At 31.8% G+C, this 21,929-nt stretch overlaps 3 protein-coding genes across 6 annotated transcripts; 1 reads left to right on the top strand and 2 right to left on the bottom strand.

Moving 5' to 3' along the window:
• Positions 1-632: 632 nt before the first annotated feature.
• On the bottom strand, positions 633-14,207 carry LOC140663194 (uncharacterized). The gene is made up of 14 exons (XM_072887184.1): positions 13,334-14,207; positions 11,926-12,224; positions 11,020-11,189; positions 9,871-9,973; positions 9,483-9,772; positions 7,991-8,238; positions 7,546-7,897; positions 7,069-7,236; positions 6,694-6,954; positions 3,070-3,243; positions 2,744-2,962; positions 2,410-2,658; positions 1,064-1,309; positions 633-887 (listed from the first exon to the last, which is right to left on the bottom strand). Exons 1-14 carry the CDS (start codon positions 13,624-13,626, stop codon positions 738-740), a joined length of 3,222 nt encoding a protein of 1,073 aa, XP_072743285.1. The 5' UTR covers positions 13,627-14,207; the 3' UTR covers positions 633-737.
• A 1,719-nt stretch (positions 14,208-15,926) lies between these two features.
• Parvin (beta-parvin) lies at positions 15,927-18,870 on the bottom strand. Its single transcript, XM_072887183.1, has 6 exons — positions 18,524-18,870; positions 18,156-18,291; positions 17,566-17,829; positions 16,814-17,208; positions 16,458-16,701; positions 15,927-16,368 (listed from the first exon to the last, which is right to left on the bottom strand). The coding sequence occupies exons 2-6, from the start codon at positions 18,268-18,270 to the stop codon at positions 16,292-16,294; spliced, it is 1,095 nt and encodes a 364-aa protein (XP_072743284.1). The 5' UTR covers positions 18,271-18,291; positions 18,524-18,870; the 3' UTR covers positions 15,927-16,291.
• Park (E3 ubiquitin-protein ligase parkin) lies at positions 18,061-21,870 on the top strand. Of its 4 annotated transcripts, none has more exons than XM_072887182.1 (9): positions 18,061-18,094; positions 19,309-19,525; positions 19,632-19,836; positions 19,950-20,313; positions 20,389-20,584; positions 20,661-20,810; positions 21,136-21,261; positions 21,343-21,427; positions 21,610-21,870. In XM_072887182.1, exons 2-9 carry the CDS (start codon positions 19,310-19,312, stop codon positions 21,717-21,719), a joined length of 1,452 nt encoding a protein of 483 aa, XP_072743283.1. In that variant the 5' UTR covers positions 18,061-18,094; position 19,309; the 3' UTR covers positions 21,720-21,870. The 4 variants fall into 4 exon arrangements, with proteins under 4 accessions (XP_072743283.1, XP_072743282.1, XP_072743281.1 ...); XM_072887181.1 differs by lacking the exon at positions 18,061-18,094 and adding an exon at positions 18,956-19,055; XM_072887180.1 differs by lacking the exon at positions 18,061-18,094 and adding an exon at positions 18,958-19,099.
• The last annotated feature ends 59 nt before the right edge of the window (positions 21,871-21,929 follow it).

Genomic DNA, 21,929 nt, shown 5'->3' with positions numbered 1-21,929 from the left:
TCTCCTTTCAAACGGTCATCGGTTCTAATTGATCGTTTCTGTCGACGAAATAAATAACAAGATCGCACCCTTCCTCTCCCTTCATCTTGCTCCATCTTATTCTTGAAGCTTCACAGAATGCTTCAAGATTACGGAAAATCATCGTATCTATCGACAATTGATTTTCTGCATCGCAAATAGATAGAGAGACAGAAATAACTCAAATTATCATATGATAATATTCTGTCATTAAATATATGCGCATATATTTTAATAGTGCAGAAATCGAGATATCTCACGTATAATGTAGACTCTGCGAGTGTTGATTCAACATGTATCAATATGAAAGAAACGAAAAATAACATTATATAAAGATGTAAATAATTTTATTTTATATTAATTTGAAAGAAAATAGATTACGTTGATACTATTAATATTATTTATTGAACGTTTTTGGATGTGTCCAAGAATCAAAGAGAGATGCTTTGTTTTACAACAGCTTACGAAACAGTTTGAGACGATTTCATAATTATCATAGTTATCATTTCATCATAGTTGTAGATAATTTTATCACAGTTATCATAGATATCTTTTGAAGAGAACTGCATCGCTTGACACATTTGTATCTAAAGCACGATGCCAATATACATAATTCATGCTGCTCTACTTTAAAGGTAATTTAAATCTTTGAGCACGATAGGACATGGACTAACAAGTAATTTTCACCGATGGCAAATTTATATGCACGATTGTTGTCCCTAGTGCATTTCCCAAGGAACTTTACCGCGAACTTTCTCCAAAGGTTTGACATAAACATCAGTTGCAATTTCCGATAATTCCGGCCACTGATCGGCCTTGGCTTGCTCCATTTCCTCATCGACCTTCTTGTACATTGCATCTCGTATACCCTAGCACGCATGCAACGCATAATTTAAGGACAGTTGTCATTTTATCGTAATAAATTTAAAATTCTAATGTAATGACTTTCGCTCGCTATTTAACGCTCTCTTTTCTCAGTTTAATTATTTCAAGCTAGATATTTTAACCAACGTTGAAAGTACCAGTAGATAATTGAAAGAATTACCTCGACATCTTTCTCGGTCATAAGTCCCTTCCCCACAACCAGCTTGTTAAGCAACATGATCGGATCTTGCTCACTTTGTACAGCCTTAATTTCTTCTCTGGTGCGATATGAGAACCCGGGATCGCTCATACTGTGTCCGAAGTAACGATAAGTCACCATCTCTATCACGATTGGTCCGTTTCTGAGCGCGTAATTTCTGGCGAAACGTATGGCTTCTCGTACATCCACGACTTTCATTCCGTCGACCTATGCGCACAAGATATATTTAGTTACATTAACTAATATAATAATTAGAAAAAAATATTAGATTAGATAAAGTTAATAATTTAAAGGCCCAATCTACTTTAAAGGAACGAAAAAGTCGATTTTATTTATATTTCTTGTAAGGATGATGTTTAAAGAATGATTTTCTAAAAAAAAATTCGCAAAATTGGCAAAGTTATAAAGCTTTAAATAGGCTGACGTGCGAGTCTTGTAAAATTTGAACATGTTTTTTTTTCAACATTGTGACAGATATTTTGAAAACTACTGGATTGAATAATTTCAATCTTTTAAAATAAAAAAACATTACGTAGGGAATACTAGGGCTTTAAATAGAATTTACCAAATTAATAATTAATATTTTCCTTAAGTATTAATAATTAATTTGTCCCTTTAAGGTAAAATAAATAGCAAAATTAAAATAAGACTGCTTTGTTAGTTTTCAAATTTTTTGTAATGAAATTAGATTTGGTATAAATATGAGAATAAAACTAGATCGACTTTTTTATACATATGTAAAAAAAAAACTAAATATCAACAATTTACAAACAAGCAACTGTCAACTTGGCGTATTTTTCTCGTCTACATCTCTTTAGGGGGGTAAAGAAGGATTATAGAATTCTCAAAAAATGAGAATCTATTTCTTGGTAAAAATACACCAAGTAAAATATGTGCCCTGTGCACGTTTCAATCTTCGTGGAAAGAATTAATTTCTAAAGAAATTTACGCATTAACATCCGCGTATGGCTCTTATTCGTCAAGTTGATAGTTACCTGTTTATAAATATTAGAAGCCTTATATATTCGAAATATCAATAATTTAAAAATACCGACATACTATATAAACATCAATAAAAATGTAAAATGTGAAAAAGATCAATTTTGTCAATATCCTTAAAAAAATCCTAAAAATCATCAAAGTTTCATACTACTATAGAGTAAACTAGTCCTTGATATTAGATATAGAACAATTTTATTAAAAATAAAACTTTAGAAGAGATCTGTATCAGTTGTAGCTGCCTACCTTCTGTATAAAATAATATTATACATTATAAAGAAAAAAGAAAAGAAATAAAACGCGCTTACCCTTATTCCCGGTACGATGTCTCCGCGCGTATAAAGCTTCGTGTTCGCGGATGCCCGATGTATGGCCGTGCCCATACCGTACCGGTTATTCTCACAGATGTAGACCGCCGGTAGATTCCAGAGCTTCGCCATGTTCCAGGCCTCGAAGATTTGACCCTGCGACGCCGCACCGTCGCCGTACAACGTGATGGCCACGGCGCCTGTACCGTCGTACTTATGGGCCAGGGCCATGCCGGTGCCGATCGGTACCTAATCGGAAGATCAGGTGCTAGATTCCCCCCAGCAGAGAACCAGCGAACAACCAGAAAAATAATAAAAAAAAATAATCGTTTACCTGTCCGCCGACGATACCGTCGCCGCCGTAAAATCGCGGCGCGTACATGTGCATCGAGCCGCCCTTGCCCTTGGCAGGGCCGGTTTTGCGCCCCATGAGTTCCGCGAGTACCGAGCGCGCCGGAACGTCAAACACGATGGCGAAACCGTGACACCTGTACGCCGTGATGACAGTATCCTTCTCGGCCAAGGCCATTTTGAGACCAACTGCTACAGCTTCCTATGAACACGCAACGTGCGTTTACTTTCTGCTGATATTTCTAGTTCAATTCTGGAATTTTTAGATCCTTTGCTCCTTTGATATCCTAATCTTATTGTTAGGTCTACCTGACCGGCATATAAGTGTAAGAATCCGTTGATAAGCCGCTGTCTGTACAATTCCGCGGCTTTGTTCTCCATCCGACGTATGTAGTTCATTGTCTTAAGAGCGTACGTGGCATCGTTCACGTTTAGGGTCGATTTATCGGTCGGGCCTTTATCGAGTCGATACAGATCGTATTTCTAAGACGAAAGCTCGAATTAGAAAGAAAAAAAAAAATGCTTCAAATATAAGGCTCTTAATATTTATAAATAAACAAATAAGAAATTGGCGAATAAGAGCCAACGCGGATATTAATGCATCGATTTCCTCAGGAAATAATTTATTCTGCGAAATTGATGAGTGCACAGGGCACATATTTTTCTTTGTGTGTTTTATCAAGCACTCAAAAAAATGATCTTGCAACTTCAAGAAAAATTTTCTAGATGTAAAAAATTAACTGAAACAGATAAATTATTAGCAAATACTGTGATACTGCATATATTTTGCACTTAATCAATTTAAATGACAGAGACAGAATTTATATCCGTACTATTAGTGTAATTTAGACAGAAAATTTTTCTGCGATGCCTATCTTTAAGACTTATAATTATCAAGGACAATTGTATTTGTGATCAATATTTGGCAATGGAATCTAAATTTTCTAGAGGTATTACTAAAATATTGCTGCTATAAGTTCTATACGTGACAAACAATATTCCAAGAGATACAAAAAGTAGCGATAAATTTTAATTGAGACATCTAGAAATCTATCTACATTAGCAAAATATTATTTTGAGTGAGATGTTTATTCTCATTTTTGAGAATTTTTAAAACCTTTCATTCATTTCTCGCCTACGTCTCTTTAGGGGGGTAAGGAGGGGTTTTTAAAATTCTCAAAAATGAGAATAAACATCTTGGTAAAATACACCAAGAGAAATACGTGCCTTGTGCACTCATTAATTTCGCAGAATAAATTATGTCCTAGGAAATCGATTAATATCAGCGTTGGCTCTTATTCGCCAAAATCCTATTTGTTTGTTTGTAACAAAAAAGGTAGGATAAAGATTTCGTCTAGATTGTATACCGATTCTACGACAGCTTCTTTGGTAATATTGCAACGATGCATCAGCAAGTTGCATCGCATCTTGAGACCATAACGATGAAGCGATAATCCAAGCCTTGTCCATATCGAATGCATACTTGGAATTATTCCTTCCTCGATATATATCGTTAAAATGATTTCTCGACGATTTAGTTAAATTAAAAGATGCTCCGATGTCGGCCTCTTTGAATCAATAACTTGATACATCGATCGATTCTCGGGTGACATATAATGATACAATTATTTTACACACTTTTGTTTATTTCTTCTCTTTCCTAGAAGCTGCATCAATTTTTTACTATCTATAACGCGAATAAAAATTTATTTTGTAAATGATTTGGCGCATCGTATTTCTAGTCTCCACTCTTCTAAAGTAGCCGCTTGAATTATCGTGGTAAAAAACAAACCCCAATTTCAATGGATTGCATTCGTCGCGATTCGATTAATCGCGAAATGACAATCGTGTCGATTTAAATAGTGCTTTTGATTTGAACCTTTTGAATCTGAAATTGAATGGACGTATGAAGAGATAGATTAGAAGAATAAAAAGGAAGCATTTTGAATCATGTAGAAAAATAACATAATTAGATTTATTATTGACATAATAATAAAATCAAATCATTATCTATATATAACTAGTAATTTATTCTTCAATTAACGCACGATAATATACTCGTATTAATACAAAATTAATTTATTAACGACAAGGATAATGCTTGTTAATACAATGCAGTTAGCACAAAAATAATTTAAAAGCTGTGATTTAAAACTTTCGTTGTTATATTTTTTTATGTCAAATCTTAGTCTTAAGTCTACAGAAATTTTTTTTTGTTATTTCTATATTTTATGTGCTCGTGAAATAAACATTTTGATCCGTTGTAAAAAGAGGTAACAGAAATTTGATAATTAATAGATATTTTAATTTATAATAAAGATATTCAAATTTAGGTGGATATAAAAAGAAAACAGAATGTAATGAGAGATGAGGAATCTAATGAGAAGAAGAAGGAAATGATATATGCACAGAGATGTGCTATCATTTATCGAACCAACAGTAACCGTTCCAGTTACCTGCTCGTGATTAAAGAGTAGAGGGTCTTCTCTATTTTTTTTTTTATTCTAGAATAAACGAGCTTTATTCTCATAAATTTCTCTTCTCTTACAAATAAAGCAAAAGCGAAAAAATTACGCTAAAAACGATATTCTAGATAAACATAGTTTGATAATCGATTCATATACAAGTCGGATGTACGTAGATTACATTAGGTAAAATCATTCTAACAAATCAAATATCATATATACATAAAAAGCATAATAATCGATTAATCGAATAACATGAGTCATGTATTGCGAGAACGCAATCGCACGAGCATTGAGAGCCAAATTATTTAATATTACGCTGAAAAAAAAATAATGTTGAATCAACAACATATAATCATAGTGGAAATTTATTTTATTAATTCAACAACTAATTATTAATCAAATTAATACATGGCATATTAATTTGATTAGAGATGTTGTTGAATTAATAAAATAAATTTCACCTACGATGACGTTGTTGATTCAATATTATTTTTTTTTCAGTGTACGCATTAGATCAGACTCTGAGCGGAATCAACCACGAGGCTGCTTTGACTACGTCGACATCGTTTCGCTAACGCAATCCTCTTCACGTGAAAGGGATACAGCGGCTTCTGGGTGAACGGATCCGAGCGCGTTGCGCGAAACTCGTGGGATTCTTCCGAACGAACGAGAAACGTCATCGCGTCCCGCCACCATCGGCGCGCGTCCCGTCTTCGTGTCTCACGCACTTGCGTCGACAATAACTGTTCACCTCGCACGACGTATCGGCTGTGACGAGGACACGGTTCACCATGTTTGCTCGCAGCCCGCGATAGCGAGGAGTGCGTGGGCGCCGCTAGGCGATCTATCTCGATCTGTTTGTCGAGGGACAAATTAAACTCGTTACAGTCATTGCAATTTAGTATTTTAACTCCTTATGTCCCAGTGAAATTTATATATAAGTTCTGATATTTAAAAAATTGATACTATAACATATTATTATAATAGAAGATCTTAATGTTTAGTGTCTATAAAAAAATATACAACTTTTTAACCCAGCCCTTGTATAATTTTTACAAAATAATAAATGTCACAAGAAAAATCTTTAAAAAAAAACTTATAAAATTGCAAAATTTTTTAGAATTTTTGTATATATTCTGGATCTTTTTTTTAGTAACCTCTCAATAATCATATAAAAACAATACTTTTAAAATAAAACTATTCCTATAATAAAGATAACAACAAAACTACCATTATGTTTGAATTTTAAGTTTTTTACTTCAGATTAATTAGTGATCTAAAATTAGGCACATACATTTAAACCTTAGGAAAAAGCTAGACTTTTTATAGAAAATCGATCTATAAAAATTCGATAAGAAGGCAAAGTCCTTCTCTAAAAAAGCTGATTTTACAGAAAGCTGACAAAATATTTGCATATCGCATTTTATACTTATATAAAGGTGAGACAACATTTGAATGTACATACCTTGGCACGTTTGAAACCTCGGCGATTCATTCGTGACATTTGACTCGCCACTGGCGTTACCTCGACTTTCTTTCGCTCCTTGTCGGGATCGCCAAACAGTCCCTTCGATTCCGCGACTTTGATCATGAAAAGCGAATCAAACTGCATCATCTCCTTTCGTTTGATTATTGCGACGAAGCAGCCCGGATCTAACGTCCGCTCGCTATCCTCACCGTAAATTTCGTCGATACTTCCCACTTCGAACAAATCACTGTCCGGGATCTAATGGTGATGTTTTTTTTACTACAATATTACCCTTAACGAGCTGTAATTATGCACTTTCAAGATAACAGCGATAATCGTACGCGTATATATTTTTTTTATAAATAATCTTACGACAATGTCAGTCGTAACTAACGACGTTTCATCCTCCTCTTTCTCCTGCTTGATCGAGATCGTTTGTTCGTGTTGCATCTGCGATTGACCCTCCAATTGTTCCTGTCTACCAGCTTGTCTAACTATCTGCGAACCTTTTCCATTTTCCTCTTTCGGCTTTTTCTTCGGCTAAAAAAAGTGACGAACATTATTTACATGAAGTGAAATATGTGATACTTGATCTTCGATGATCGTTGTGCAATAAATGATTCAAGATATTATTCAGATAGTTAGATTTTTATTAAATTAAAATAAATTTAATTTCATATATTTATATATAATAATAATAAATATAATAATATAATAATATTAATGAGTATATATTTAATTAAATATAATTACTGTTATTAATTTAATATTAAAATAATATTTAATTACTATTATATATTTATAAGAAAAAGCAATTTTTTGAGAAACACATGTTGCAGTCTGACTCACAGGATGTTCGCGAATGTACTTCTCCGTGGCTATCCGATTGGCGTATTCGACGACCTGTCGAATCATTTCCGTAGTTTCGGACGGTAAAATTGTATGCACCTCGTATATCAGGAACTGTATGTTTGGCCTGGTCAGCGCGTGCTTGAGGGTGGAAAATTGTTCGGCGAGTAGAGCTCGGGGCTGCTTCATCCCACCCGCCAAGTCGCTAGTCAACGATTCCAACAGGCCAGTGTCACCGTCACGTGCGACAGCGAGGTCGACGATGTCCCGGATGCCGGTGTAGCTGCACGGGGGAGTCGCCAGAACGACGGTCGCTCTTTCCAATTCGATTGACGCTGGTGGCGATACATATCTAACGATGAAAGAAAGGATATGCTTTCTGATGCATATCTAATTGTGATTTGAATTCGTAAAAAAAAAAAATATTTTTTTCTCCGGAAATTACTTTTCGGAAAAAACTCGACATTGTTGCAGAGTGACACCCAGAGTCCCGAGGTAAGCCTCGTACTCGCAGCGACGGTCCCCAGCTCCGAAGACCAATAGTCTCCCGGCGTCCTCGATGTCGGCCAGAAGTCCCGCCAGGTAGCCCGTATGACGGGGAGCGATCGAGTGCGTGAGAACCACGGGACCGCAAAGACGCGCGACGCGTATCGCCTGTGCCAACGTGGCCGCTCCGAGACAAAAGGATCTTTCCTTAAAAAATACCCAGATAATACAAACCTAATTCTATAAATAATATCCTATAATTATCCTTTTAATTATAATAATATTCTATAAATTATTTGAATATTCTAATAAAAGAAAAAAATAATTTATGAATCCGCATATCAAAATGAGACCGTTTTAAATGCTGAATAAGGAGTATATGTGTGCAAAGAATATTTTAACAAATGTTTATGAAATATTCTAATTTAGTTACAATGATTATAAAATGCATATTTAGACTCTTATTTTATTTTAAATAGTCATTAAACTTTTTATTTTATTTATTACATTATTTTAAATAGTCATTAAACAAACGATTTTTTTTCATTCATTCAGACATATTTATTTTTCCGATTTTTAAAAAATTAGTTTACTGTATTAAATATTTCGTACGGTGATTGTATCAGATATATTAAACTGATAAAAGTAGTTGTCACAATCTTATTATTAATCGTATTTTGCAGGCTTTATATTTTCTCAAAATGACAAAAATTTAAGTACGGATATAAATAACAAATACTGCATAGCAAATAAACTATAATTTACAAAGAAAAGTTTATAGATCTTTATAAGAATATTTTGATACATAAACATTCCAGTCACAAATAAAATAAAATATTATAAGATTCTAATAATATTCTTAAAATCATATAAAAATATTCTTTCCAAATATTTTTGAAATGTACACTCAAAAAAATATTCTACTAATGTAGATAGATTTATAGATGTCTCAATTAAAATTTATCGCTACTTTTTGTATCTATTGGAATATTGTTTGTCACGTATAGAATTTATAGCAGCAATATTGTAGCAATACCTCTAGAAAATTTAAATCCCATTGCCAAATATTAATCACAAATATAATTGTCCTTGACAATTATATAAGCCTTAAAGATAGGCATCGCAGAAAAATGTTCTGTCTAAATTACACTAATAGTACACATATAAATTCTGTCTCTGTCATTTAAATTGATTAAGTGCAAAATACATGCAGTATCACAGTATTTGTTAATAATTTATCTGTTTCAGTTAATTTTTTACACCTAGAAAATTTTCCTTAAAATTGCAAGATCATTTTTTTTTGAGTGTATAGAAAATCATCTTGTTAGATTATTCTTCGAATATACTATATTAATCGTAAGTCAGAGATCTCTGCGTTTATTTTTTCGTTTGATACCGATAACTTTCCAAATGGAAGTTTCAGCGGCGTTAAATATAATAATTATATTTACCAGGAAGATGAACCTATGATTGCGAACCAGATCGGACACGGCGAGTCTCTCTCGCGCCTTATCGTGCAAATTGATCATCTTCGGGCAAATTGGATCGAAGATGTAATCGGTCTCGTTGAGCTCTGTGGTTTTAATATCGTCGCAGAGTTTGAGATTTAATCGCGACATATCTTTGACGAATTCGTCCTTATCGGCTACTATCATGGTGTTGATCCATCCGGAAGCAATCGCGCCTTTGTCGGACCAGTTTATTCCTTCGGCGGTACGCAAGTGCGTCGGAAGAAGCTCGTCTGAATAAGTAGATTAATATGGAGAAGGATTAATGCAAACAATCTTGCTACGTTATACGAGAGAAGTAAATTTGTGCAAATTGAAAATTAGAAATAACCAAGATTGAGGGCCGAACCGCCGATACGGAGACGCGAGATGCTTGCTGCCAGATGAGTCTTTGCATTCAAAAGAGCGTCCTCGATATCTTTTAGTCTAAAAGTCTGAAAAAGCATAGATAGAACTGTTGCAACTATGACAGTCTCTTTTTCATTGAAGATCCTTTGCATTCTTTTTTTTCATGCATTAGAAAATTAACTTTGTTATTAGGAATGTTATAATACGAAATTATTATCTTAAATTAAAATAAAGTCTTTAAAATAAATGTAGACGATTATTTTTATTATACTAAAAGTACAAGAGACGACAAAACTATCAAGAGCACAAAGGATTTAAGAGCCCAGTCTACTTTAGAAGATGAAAAATCGATTTTTTAAATTTTCTCAAAGTATGATGTTTGGAGAATATATTTTTCGAATTTTATTGGAAAATTCTCAAAATTGAATTATAAAATTAGGAGTTATAAGACTTTGAAAAGAATAGCGTGGCCTTCAAAATTTAAAACGCGTTTTTTTCAAAACACTATTTTCAAAGTTAGTGTGACGGATATCTTGAGAAATAATAAACCAAATAATTTCAATTTTTTTTTTTTTTTAATGAAAAGGAACATTTTTTTGAAGATACTAAACCTAATTGACATATATAATTTAACTGGAATTAAAAAATTAATAATTAATATTTTCCTGATTTAAAAAAATGACTAAATTTCAACAAAATTGAAATATCTAAATTTAAAATGACACTACTTTGTTATTTTTCAATATTTTCTAATAAAATCACGTTTAATATTCCATAAATATCTTACATAATAAAATTAGATCGAATTTTTTTATTTCAGACAATTGCAAGAAAAATAATATGTCACACTATCGAACTGTACAATTTTTTAACACATTAACGAGCAGAGATTCTTATTGAATTAAAAAAAAAATAAATATACAAGTAAACAGTTTAGGATAGGTTTAAAAATACTGTTTAAACATCAATAAAAATATATATAAAACGCGATAAAAAATAAATTCTAAAAATAAGTTCCTATAATATTTTTAAAAAAATTCTTAAAAATTATCAATTTTTTATGCCGCTAGAGTAGACTGAATTCTTCAATAATGAGAACGGAATAAGTGTTATTGCCGAATGAATATAGAACCTTAAACAGCCTGTTTCGAGTCTCAAGTGCGTTTCCGTCTCGTCGGCGTGCAAATTTTCTTCCTTGCATATCGTACAACAATAACCAGACCACCCTCTCTCGTTGCTTCAGAGCGGAATTTTCGTACCAAAATCCACCGTTTTCGAGAGCACGGTTTAAAATGTTCTTGTCTGTAAAGTTTGCAACGTACATAGTCGGGATATTGCGTATATATTACGAAATTATTATGAAGCTATTTGATCTCTTATAGACGTATTTGCTTCGTAGGGGATATCATGAGGATGTACACAGATGATTAGATGGAAGAAGCATTCTTCGATCTTGAATAGAAAGATTTTTATTCGAGAAGAGAGAAACTCTTTTCATCTACGTTTATGTATATATTCGAAAACCAGAGTTGAGAAGTAACAGTTACATTTTTTTTAGTAACGAATTTAAGAGTTACTTTTATCGTTACTTTTTATATATGGAACCTATTTATGACATATATTTTCTATTTTCCTATATTCAATCTTCAATTATCAGATATTCTTATAGGTCCTTAGAACGCGCAAACATCTTTCTAAGCGCGTTCTGAATACGGATCATAATTATGAGAATACAAAAAATATATCGTGTATTTGACTATAGTTATAAATTTAATGCAAACCAAAATTTTTTTATTTATACTTTGAGTGTTTTAAAAATTTTTTCTTGTTATTTATGGTTTTACAAATTTAAAATAAGAAATTAAAAAAAATTTATTGATATTTTATTAATATTATAATTATTAATTTTTTAGATAAAATATATCACATAAGTAGATTTTTTATTTAATTTTTGATCTTGTTTTAACATTAAAAAAATAACGAATAGTTACTTTCTAAAATTAACTTTCTCATCCCTGTCAAAAACTCTATATCTCACATCTCAGAACGTCGTATACTAAACCGAAGACGCGTCTCATTTCAGCTTCGTTGGCATAACTCGGAGAGGGTCGCACATTTTGGAGAACCTTGGCGGCTAGTACGATATCGTTGACACGCCAACCTGGCTCCACGCAAGCTTCCGTCATCGAACCATCGGTTCCCGAGATAGCCTTCAAGGAAGCAATAATGTTCTGACTTTCGTCTCTCCTTCCCTTAGGAAGATGTCCTATCTCCCTGGGACACCATTCCCAATCCTGCGAATTCTTCTGGCTCATATGTTGCTTAGAATCCTCCTCCCTCGAAAAAAAATTCGCGTATGATTTTCTAGCAAATTAAAACTCTTATTGTACAGCGTTTTAATAGGATTACAATATGCTTCTAAACATTTTACGGGGTAACCGTCATTTCGAGGCTAATGCGGGGGATGTTCATTTTTCCAAAATACATTCGCGACTCAGACGCGAATATAAAGTGAAAGAATCGCGGAGACATTATACGTAGAATTAATTATTAAATATGGATTATGCGCATCCTTAATGTCATCGAGCGAAGTATATAACACACGAGAAGTCTGCAAATTCGTGGATCAAGAGAAATATTCATTTGTCCCAAAGTAATTGCGATCCGCTTCACAATTAATTATTTTTTTATATCGTAATATTATAACCATATTCTTATCTATTTTATATTTCTTTCACATACTTAATAATGTATATTTGTTATTGAAAGTTTTATTAATTGATTATTATGTTGATATATATTTTTACATAATTAATAATACAAATAGTGTAATAAATTTCATCAATATAATTATTTTACCGGTAATTTGATATCAGAATTCCTTAGAAAAAATGATAAAAGTTATATATATATATATATATATATATATATATATATATATATATATAATAGGAAGAGAAGAGAGAGAGAGAGAGAGAGAGAGAGAGAGAGAGAGAGAGAGAGAGAGAGAGAGAGAGTATATAAATAATAAATAAAAATTTTAATATAAATTGTAAGAGTAAAATAAATTATAAAGTGTGTATACAGTTATTTATGATATAAATAGTATATATTATATAATATGTATTTATAATTATATTTTTTCTTATTATACAAACACACTTTTATATTTTTTATAAAGTTATAATAATAAATATATATTACAAACTTATATTCTCTTTATTAATTGAAACCAGAGATTATTTATAATTATCGGTAAATGTGATAAATTGAATAAAAATCATAAAACTTTATTAAATTCACCAAAATTATTGATAATTAGGTGCATAATTACCCAAAGTAATCAAATTTACACTACTGGCCTAAACATCTCTATTTAGATTTATATTAACACACGATTTCACATGCATTATGAAAAATAATATCATTGATATTTCCAAACTTACCTTTTATCCTCGGTTTCAGCATCCTTTTCTCTTTGCAACTCGACGAGACTGTGATAAACTCGATGACGCCACTCTTCATTGCTTGGCAATATCAACTTTTCGAGTTCCCTGTCACGTTGCTCGTCGCTGAGAAGGTTGAAATTCGGTATCTGCGTCGTAAGAAGAAGCCGAAATATCTTTGCATAGAGCGTGAATATACTAGTTTTACGTGCGATCTCGATATCGACGTTGATTTCAACATTATCGGAAGATTTTCCCAATTCCGACTGATCTGACGGATCGCCAATTGTCATTTCGTTTCCAGGAATCCCGTCACACACGACGAGACAACAATAATTTAAAAAATCAAATATGCGAATCAAAAATTGTATTTGTTCGGCAAAGGTGGAAGAACACTTCTTTAAGGAAGAAAAAAAAAACACCTGCAGTTATATGGGACGTCAATCAAGAGGTAAAATCGAGGGAGAGATTAAAACGTATCTGACAAAGAAAAGGTATGGAAGTGACCCCCTCCGATTTTAATGCGATTTGAATATGTTGTAGTCTGTAGGTCAAAATAGGAGACACGTATTTTTTGAAACACCCTCCTGAGAAAATCGGTTTTCAAATTTCTGAGCAAATACCGTCGAACCGGTAAGAGATATAAAAAAATAGTTTTCAATAAAAGTTTTATGGTTTTTAATGTACTTTAAAATTGCATAATTAGATTCTTTTTAAATTGAAGGGGGAAGGGGGGATTTCGAAAATTATGACATTTTCAAAAGAGATTGATAAGAGTGTTAAAATGCAGTATCACATAGAAATTACTGGAATCTCTTTCTAGAATCTTTCTACTTTGTAAAAAAACATTTAAGTAGACAGATAATTTAATGATTAGTCAAGAATTTGACATTATAAAAATTATCGTATCGTGTTAAAACTTTAAAATAAAAAAAATTAAAGAGACGTGAAGAACGGGATTTTGACCATATTTACAAATCTATTGAAAGTAAATTAATAATAAGAAAAAATCATTTTATTTACATTTAGTAACGAGTTATTTTTTAAAATTATAGTAACGAGTTACTTTTATAAAGTAACTTTCCCAACTCTAACTACAACATATTCAAAACACATTTGAAATCGGAGGAGGACACTTCCATACCTTTCCTTGTGAGACACGCGACGAGCTCGGGGCGACTTAATCATGTGCCAGCAAATTCGCTCGCGACACCGTCGTCTTTCCTGTGGTCGGGCAATCGTCGGGGCGGAGAGTCAAGAGAAGACTGAAGACACCGAGGAGACGAACATCGTGTCGCGACATCGCGTGTCTCCGAAGCGTATCCCGCGAAATTGCATCTTGGACTCTCATCAGCGACTTTCGGATACTACTTTTTTCGTAAGCAAGAAGTTATATATCAAGCACACTTTTGTGCTGTCTGTTACTGTTTTGCTTAGCGAGCAAACTTTCGCAACTGTCGAAACTAAGTAAAATTATGTTGACAGAAATAGTGAAAAATCAAATTTAATAAATAAAGAATACATATATTAATTGCGCTATGCAACTGAAGATTTGAAATAGGACTGCTGAATGTATTTATCATATTCTTTTTTTTATATTTTACAAGTTTTAAAAGATTCATTATAAAACATAGATTGATGTCATAATTACTATTAACTTCTTAGATTAATGTCATAATTACTATTCTTCCTTTACATTCTATAATTACAAGTTTTAAAAGATTCATTATAAAACATTGATTAATGTCATAATTACTAGCGCCAAATTAAAATCCCGCGGAAAATTAAATATTTATACATATTACTGTAGTAAAAAAAGAACATGTGTGTTACATAATTAAAAAATATAATCTAAAAACATAAATAACTTTTGATATTATATTTCTATATTATATTTGATATCATAATTTTATTGTATCTTTTAATCTCCGTTTATATATATTTATATAAATTATAGAAAAAGATTGAAGTGAAACATGATGCGAGTAATCGATAACAAGAAAAAAAAAGGTACGAGATTCAAAAAGTATTTCTATGTTGGCGTGCATTATCGATATGCAACTTTACATATTTATTTACAGTATCAGGCGATATTCAATGATCTATATCAAATTACACGTCTCGTGCACAATCACTTTCGTCGAAAAATGTAAGACAATAGATAGACAGCTGTCACGTACGTGCCCGATCGATCATTTTAAAGCGACGGCGGCAGGTACGATCGTGTTGACACAATTCCATAAGCAGTCAACACTCACGTTACATTCACACATTAAATTCAAATCTATTTTAGTCATATTTTCAATTTGTTTCCTTCCAAGTTATTCTCTAGTTTATAATAGTTTTTATATACTTTAATCTTTTACTATTCTCTTTCCATCTTCTATATGATAAAAAATACAATTTATTGTAAAGATTGATCAGCTGTTCATGCAGCTGTTCTTTCACATATTTTATAAGCAGAATTGACTTGCATATAAAAGAAAATATGTATATAGTTTGTAGTTAAAATATTTATTAATAAAAATATATTCACATGTTTATACAAAACATCTTGATATAGAGTTAAAAATTATGGTAAATAAATATTATTTATAAAATATATTATACATGTATACATATAAAAAGCACGTTTAAAATTACTAAAATTATTTAAAATTTACAAGTTGTATATGTTTCGGCTTACATTTATCTTTTTACTTGGATAATTCCATTCTTTTGCTTGTTCGTTTAAAACAAATATAGAATATTTACATGTATTGATGCTTTGGAACTTTGGAGTAAAAAGAAAATAAGAAAATGTAATGAAATGTAAAAAGCACAATTAAAATCTAAATTAAACACGGTACAAATAACTTTTTAATGGCAGTCACGTCGCTATTGTTAGCATAATTATGTTATTAGCCTTAATAAGGCACAGTATGTGCATAAAACCAAATCGAATACACATATCTTTTATTAATTTATTCCCTTATATTTTGTGAAAAGATTGTATAATACACGAAGGATAGATTTCAAATCCAAATTTACGATATCTGTAAAAGAAATAATTTAAAAAATTTAACAATCAGAAAGATATTAAAAGAAATTTTTCTCACTGTATGTGCAGTTAGAAATTACAAACCTTCAGGACGAGCTTTGGGCTTCGGTAATCCAATGTCTCGCATAATATCAAATGCGAATGAAACATTATGAACTTTTTGGTCAATGGTCTTTGGTGTCAAATGAAAGCTACCTAATGGGACGAAAAAGCCTTCTAAGAGACCAAGCAGCAGAATTAGAAAGACACCGTCATGAAATTGAGTATCCAGGTCAGTCACCTCCAAGTGTACTTTGCTCAAGTGTTTATTTACGAATGTTACCAAAGACTATAAAAAAAAAATAGAAGATTAACAATCAATATAATGTAACTACAAAAATACAAAAAGAAAAAAAAATGACAAAAATCATAACATAATCACAATTAATTAACAAACTTACTTTCTTCACAACAGCCAATTTATCAGGTGCGTGGTCGAAAAGAGTATCGAATGCGTCGCGTTCGCAACGCATACCCAAATCATCGTACGTTGTCGTTAATTCTTCTCTCACCGTTCTGTGTATGAGCTGGCCATCCTTTTTACGTACCACAACCACTTGAGCGGTAACTCTTTCTGGCAGTCTAACGGGAGCGCGAAACAGCCGAGCTAGGCCAACTAGTAAATGCAAAATTGCGACAATATTCTTCGAATGTACGGATTCGACGCTCCATTTGTAAGGCGGGTATCGGCCTAATACTCGATTAGCAGCTGACAAGACAACAGCGAGCTTTTGCTTCTGTCCTTCCTCAGATTGAGTTACTTCGGGTACATCCAGTTTCTCTCCAGTCAGTTTTTCTAAATTTTTTGCAAATAAACAAAGAATTACGTTCCTAGATATATTTTCCCTCTGCCTGAACATCTTGTACTAAAAATATCACATCCTTGTTACATAATTTTGAAGTGTTTCTTAATCTCCAATATTTGAAATAATTGAACAAAAAAATTCAATTACAATATATCAGTTAAACCTCTAATAATAATATCAATTTAAGAAGGCTATGCATTAAAATGGAAATTGTATTGTTTGCAAGCACATTCAATTCGATTCGTTTACAAACAGATTAATTATAAAATGGTGCAATTGCTTTTATTCTTTTATAAACAAACTCTTCTGGAATCTTTCTACGTTTCAAATTATATACATTCATATACCTAAAAGTTTTTGCAACACTTGTCCATCGTAAAGATCTTCAACAATATCCTTTACAATAATTCGCTGAGCAGCCAATTCATCATTGATCCATTCGATTAAAACAGATACCAATTCCTGCAGCTTGGGATCTTCCAAAGATTTTGGTTCTATCATGGAACGTTCTTCGTTCTCATCAAGAGCATATTCCTCTGGTGGCATATCGGGATTAGCAGCATATCCAGGTGAATCAATCGCATATTTTCCCTCTTCCTGGACATCTTGTACTAAAAATATCACATCCTTGTTACATAATTTTGAAATGTTTCTTAATCTCAAATATTTGAAATAATTGAATAGAAAAATTCAATTACAATTTATCAGTTAAATCTTTAATAGTAGTATCAATTTAAGAAGGCTATGCATTGAAGTAGAAATTGTATTGTTTGCAAGCACATTCAATTCGATTCGTTTATAAACAGATTCATTATAAAATGACACATCTCGCTCCATATAAGGATATACATGTCTCGTTGAACAGCAGTGTACGAAGTTTGTGAATAAATTTTGTTAGATATATAATATACTCGAATATTATAACGTTAGACGGTACCTTCCTTAATACGTTTTTTTCGTCCAAGCGTTCCGATTTTATCCCAAAAGCTCTCCTCCTTGTCCTCTTTCTTCGTGATCGGAGTTCGTGGTGACTTGGGCCGAGGAGACGCCATTATTGGGAGGCTCTCATATATCTAGGAAACGTAATTCTTCTTGATATACAGGGTAATTCATAATAAATCTGCATTACTTTACGTGAATTGCAATCGTGATAAAAAAATTTCTTTTTAAATTTTCGAATTTTTTTTAAGCTTAGAAAATAAAAAAATATATGATAATAAACAATTTCTTTCAAAGAATATCAGAAATATAAATTGATAAATTGTATATATATCTATCAAAAATAAAATATAATTTTATGCTCACATATACAGTGGTTACAATAAAATATATCAGCTTCAGTCACAAATGTAGTATATGTTAGTCCAAAATCGAATAAAAATATGCGTTTTTTGCTATCACAAACTTTCGATTTCGAGGAGTGTATGTGACACACTTGTTATGAATCATTCTGTATGTCGAATTATAGTACATGAGAACGTCATTTCTTAAAATAAATCTGTAGCAATATAATCCAAAAGCTACTTATACGCTTTAGAAATGAATAAAAATGTATATGAAATGACAATTTTATGCAAAAACTTGCGAAAAACGCGACGTGTTCTGTGTTTGCGATTACTTTTTTATTATAATGCATTTACGATTGATTTTCTATATTGTAAATTTTTCTTCTATCCTCAATCAGCTGTTTTCTCCCAAACTAAATTTTTCCTCTCCCACTTTTTGACACTTGTCACGTGACACGTGACAACGTGAGATCCTAGTACATAAAAGGAAGTATATCATCAACATTGGGTTACGAGTTTAAAATTGAAAAAAAACGACCATATACATATCTGTCAGAGAACACACATGTCAATAATTCAGTTATATTTTCGAAATGTACTCTATTCTACATTCAGTGTCTTCCAGCTTCTTTCTAAAATATGAACTTTGAGAATACAAATAAACTAACCTAAAAAATTAAGTTTTATCGAATTTTTGACATTATTCAAAATTCACAGACACGATTCATTTCCAATAGTGAACTTTTGATAATTTGTACAAGTTATGAGCTTCTGGTTTAATTTAGTGAAAAACGCATTTTTCAGAATGTTGCAATTATTATCATTCGGCAAACGAAAAATATCCAATTCTCTGAGCATATATATTAAAACAAATACAGGGAATACACTCTCTGTCGAGTTAGATCCGAAATGGGATATAAAGAACTTGAAGGAAATTGTTGCCCCTCAGATGGGAATAGCACCAGAAGACATTAAAATTATATTTGCAGGTAAAGAGCTGCATGATTCAACTATAATAGAGGTGAGCTTGTTTATATATATATATATATATATATATATATATATGTATACATACAAATAAAAATTTGTATATTCATGTATTTAATTATAATATTGTAACATTACAGGAATGTGATTTAGGTCAACAAAGTATTTTACATGCAGTACGAACACCAAGTAAAATGATTAATAAAAAGAAGACTATTGCAAATCTTATTGAAGAATCTATATCTGAAATATCCGAGTCGAATGAGAGTGGTGGTAGTAAACCTATGAACGAGACCCTTATGGACTTACCTTTGGATGAATCAGATCAAAATTTATCCTTAGAAGGTGATAATTAATATAATGATTTAATTATATAATGATTTAAAAATAATTTATTTAAATAATAAACGCAAGGGATTAATTCGTTTTCGCCACATTATTGACTATATTGTTGACAGAGCAGCAAGAAAATCGAGCACATTTTTACGTGTATTGTTCAGCGCCGTGTAAAAATGTGACAGCAGGTAAATTAAGAGTCAAATGTGCGAGATGTGGCAGTGGTGCTGTCACTGTCGATAGAGATCCTCAATGCTGGCCAGATGTGTTGCAATCAAAGAGAATAACTGTAAACTGCGAGAATGACTTTTGTCCTGTAACCTCAAGCACACTTAAAGAAGAGACAGAGTCTCAAGTTTCTTATGCATATTTTTATTTTAAATGTGCAAAACATCCTAGTCTAGGAGAGAACGACGAAGCTGTACCACTTTATCTCATAAAGCCAAATGTAAGGAATATTCCCTGTTTGGCATGCACAGATATCAGGTATTTAACAATACGATGACATATGAGAGATGATTTATAAAGCCTATTAATGCTACTATAGTTCCTATTGTATAGAGAGACTGTATTAGTATTTCCATGTGAAGCTGCTCATGTAACTTGCCTCGACTGCTTTCGCGAATACTGCACAGTACGTTTACACGAGCGGCGATTTGAATTTAACGAGGAATATTACACTGTACCATGTCCCGCTGGATGTCCTAATTCTTTTATTCATGAAGTGCATCATTTTCATCTTCTTGGCATGGAACAGGTCTGTAACGATAAACTATTTTTATATTTCAACTTGATTTCAATTTCTCAATTATGATGTATTTTTTATGTTACAGTATGAAAGATATCAGAAATTTGGTACAGAAGAATATGTTTTACGCGTTGGTGGTCTTTTGTGTCCAAGACCAGATTGTGGAATGGGCATTATACCTTCCATGGAAGATGATAAGGAGTGTCGCAGAATCCAGTGCATTGGTGGATGTGGTGTAAGCAACTCTCTTTATGTAGTAAAGAATTTTTTTTTGTAAAAATATCTCAGTATTAGAAGTATAATGCATTCCTTTCTATGATTATAATTTCTTGTATAAATCAAGATTTTATTTATATTCTTTCTCTCTCTCTCTCTCATAATTGTAATATTAAATAACTTCTTTATCTTTAATTATCAATATCTCATTATTTTGAAACTGCAGTTTATTTTATTTATGGTTTATTTTGAGTATTAATTGTATGATTCTTATTGATGTATCATATTTGACAATTAGCTCATCATTATAATTTTTTAATTTAATCTAATCATTTTTTTTTCAGTATGTTTTTTGTAGACTCTGTTTACAAGGATATCATGTAGGAGAATGCGAGTCGCAAATGTCAGACGCATCTACAAGTGTTTTTTCTTCTAAACATTATTCAGTGGATCCTCTCAAAGCTAATCAAGTTAGTTTAAGTTTGTACATCAAAACCACAATTCATTTTTTTTTAATCAGTTTAATACTTGCATTTTTTTTTTTTTTTTAGGCTAAATGGGACGAAGCTAGTAAAAAAACGATACAAATATCTACGAAACCTTGTCCAAAATGCAGAACCCCTATTGAAAGAGCCGGTATGTCCGAACTAACTTTTTATTGAAATACATAACTAGACTTTGTGGATACAAGTCTTATTTAATAAATTTACCTTAATATGTCGGAATACAATTAAAACATTGTTTAAAAAAATATATAAATATGTATTCTTAAGATTTGTTTTAAATATATTGCAAATTTTTTATGTATTTACTTACAGGAGGCTGCATGCATATAGTGTGTACAAGAGCAGGATGTGGTTATAACTGGTGCTGGGTATGTCAAACGGAATGGAATAGAGACTGTATGGGCAATCATTGGTTTGGATAATACGCTGGAAGAAAATTTTAAGTCAATTTGATTGTAATATGTGACAACTTGAAATATATATAAGGGCATTATCATCAAAAAAGAAAAAAATATCCTTGTACGATATGCTATATATTTTGCAATAGAAATAATAAATAATAATATACATATATACTATCGCATTTTTTAATTTAAATTCCGAATTGTTAAAATTTATAAAAATTATAAAAT

The sequence above is a fragment of the Anoplolepis gracilipes genome, chromosome 2 (genome assembly GCF_047496725.1).
Source record: "Anoplolepis gracilipes chromosome 2, ASM4749672v1, whole genome shotgun sequence".
Taxonomy (NCBI): Eukaryota; Metazoa; Arthropoda; class Insecta; order Hymenoptera; family Formicidae; genus Anoplolepis; species Anoplolepis gracilipes.
The sequence above is the reverse complement of the archived record's forward strand: the minus strand, read 5'-3'. Positions and strand labels throughout refer to the sequence as shown.

Coding starts and splice junctions, on each gene's coding strand:
- LOC140663194 (XM_072887184.1), bottom strand. CDS start 13,626: ATGACAATTGGCGATCCGTCAGATCAGTCGGAATTGGGAAAATCTTCC. Junction 7,237..7,545: donor AGTACATTCGCGAACATCCT/GTGAGTCAGACT, acceptor CACTTTTTTTAG/CCGAAGAAAAAGCCGAAAGA. Junction 2,659..2,743: donor ACGGTATCGTCGGCGGACAG/GTAAACGATTAT, acceptor TCTTCCGATTAG/GTACCGATCGGCACCGGCAT.
- Parvin (XM_072887183.1), bottom strand. CDS start 18,270: ATGGCGTCTCCTCGGCCCAAGTCACCACGAACTCCGATCACGAAGAAA. Junction 17,209..17,565: donor AGTGTTGCAAAAACTTTTAG/GTATATGAATGT, acceptor CAAAAAATTTAG/AAAAACTGACTGGAGAGAAA. Junction 16,702..16,813: donor AATTGGCTGTTGTGAAGAAA/GTAAGTTTGTTA, acceptor TTTTTTTTATAG/TCTTTGGTAACATTCGTAAA.
- Park (XM_072887179.1), top strand. CDS start 19,268: ATGAGCTTCTGGTTTAATTTAGTGAAAAACGCATTTTTCAGAATGTTG. Junction 19,837..19,949: donor TCAAAATTTATCCTTAGAAG/GTGATAATTAAT, acceptor TATTGTTGACAG/AGCAGCAAGAAAATCGAGCA. Junction 20,585..20,660: donor ATCTTCTTGGCATGGAACAG/GTCTGTAACGAT, acceptor TTTATGTTACAG/TATGAAAGATATCAGAAATT.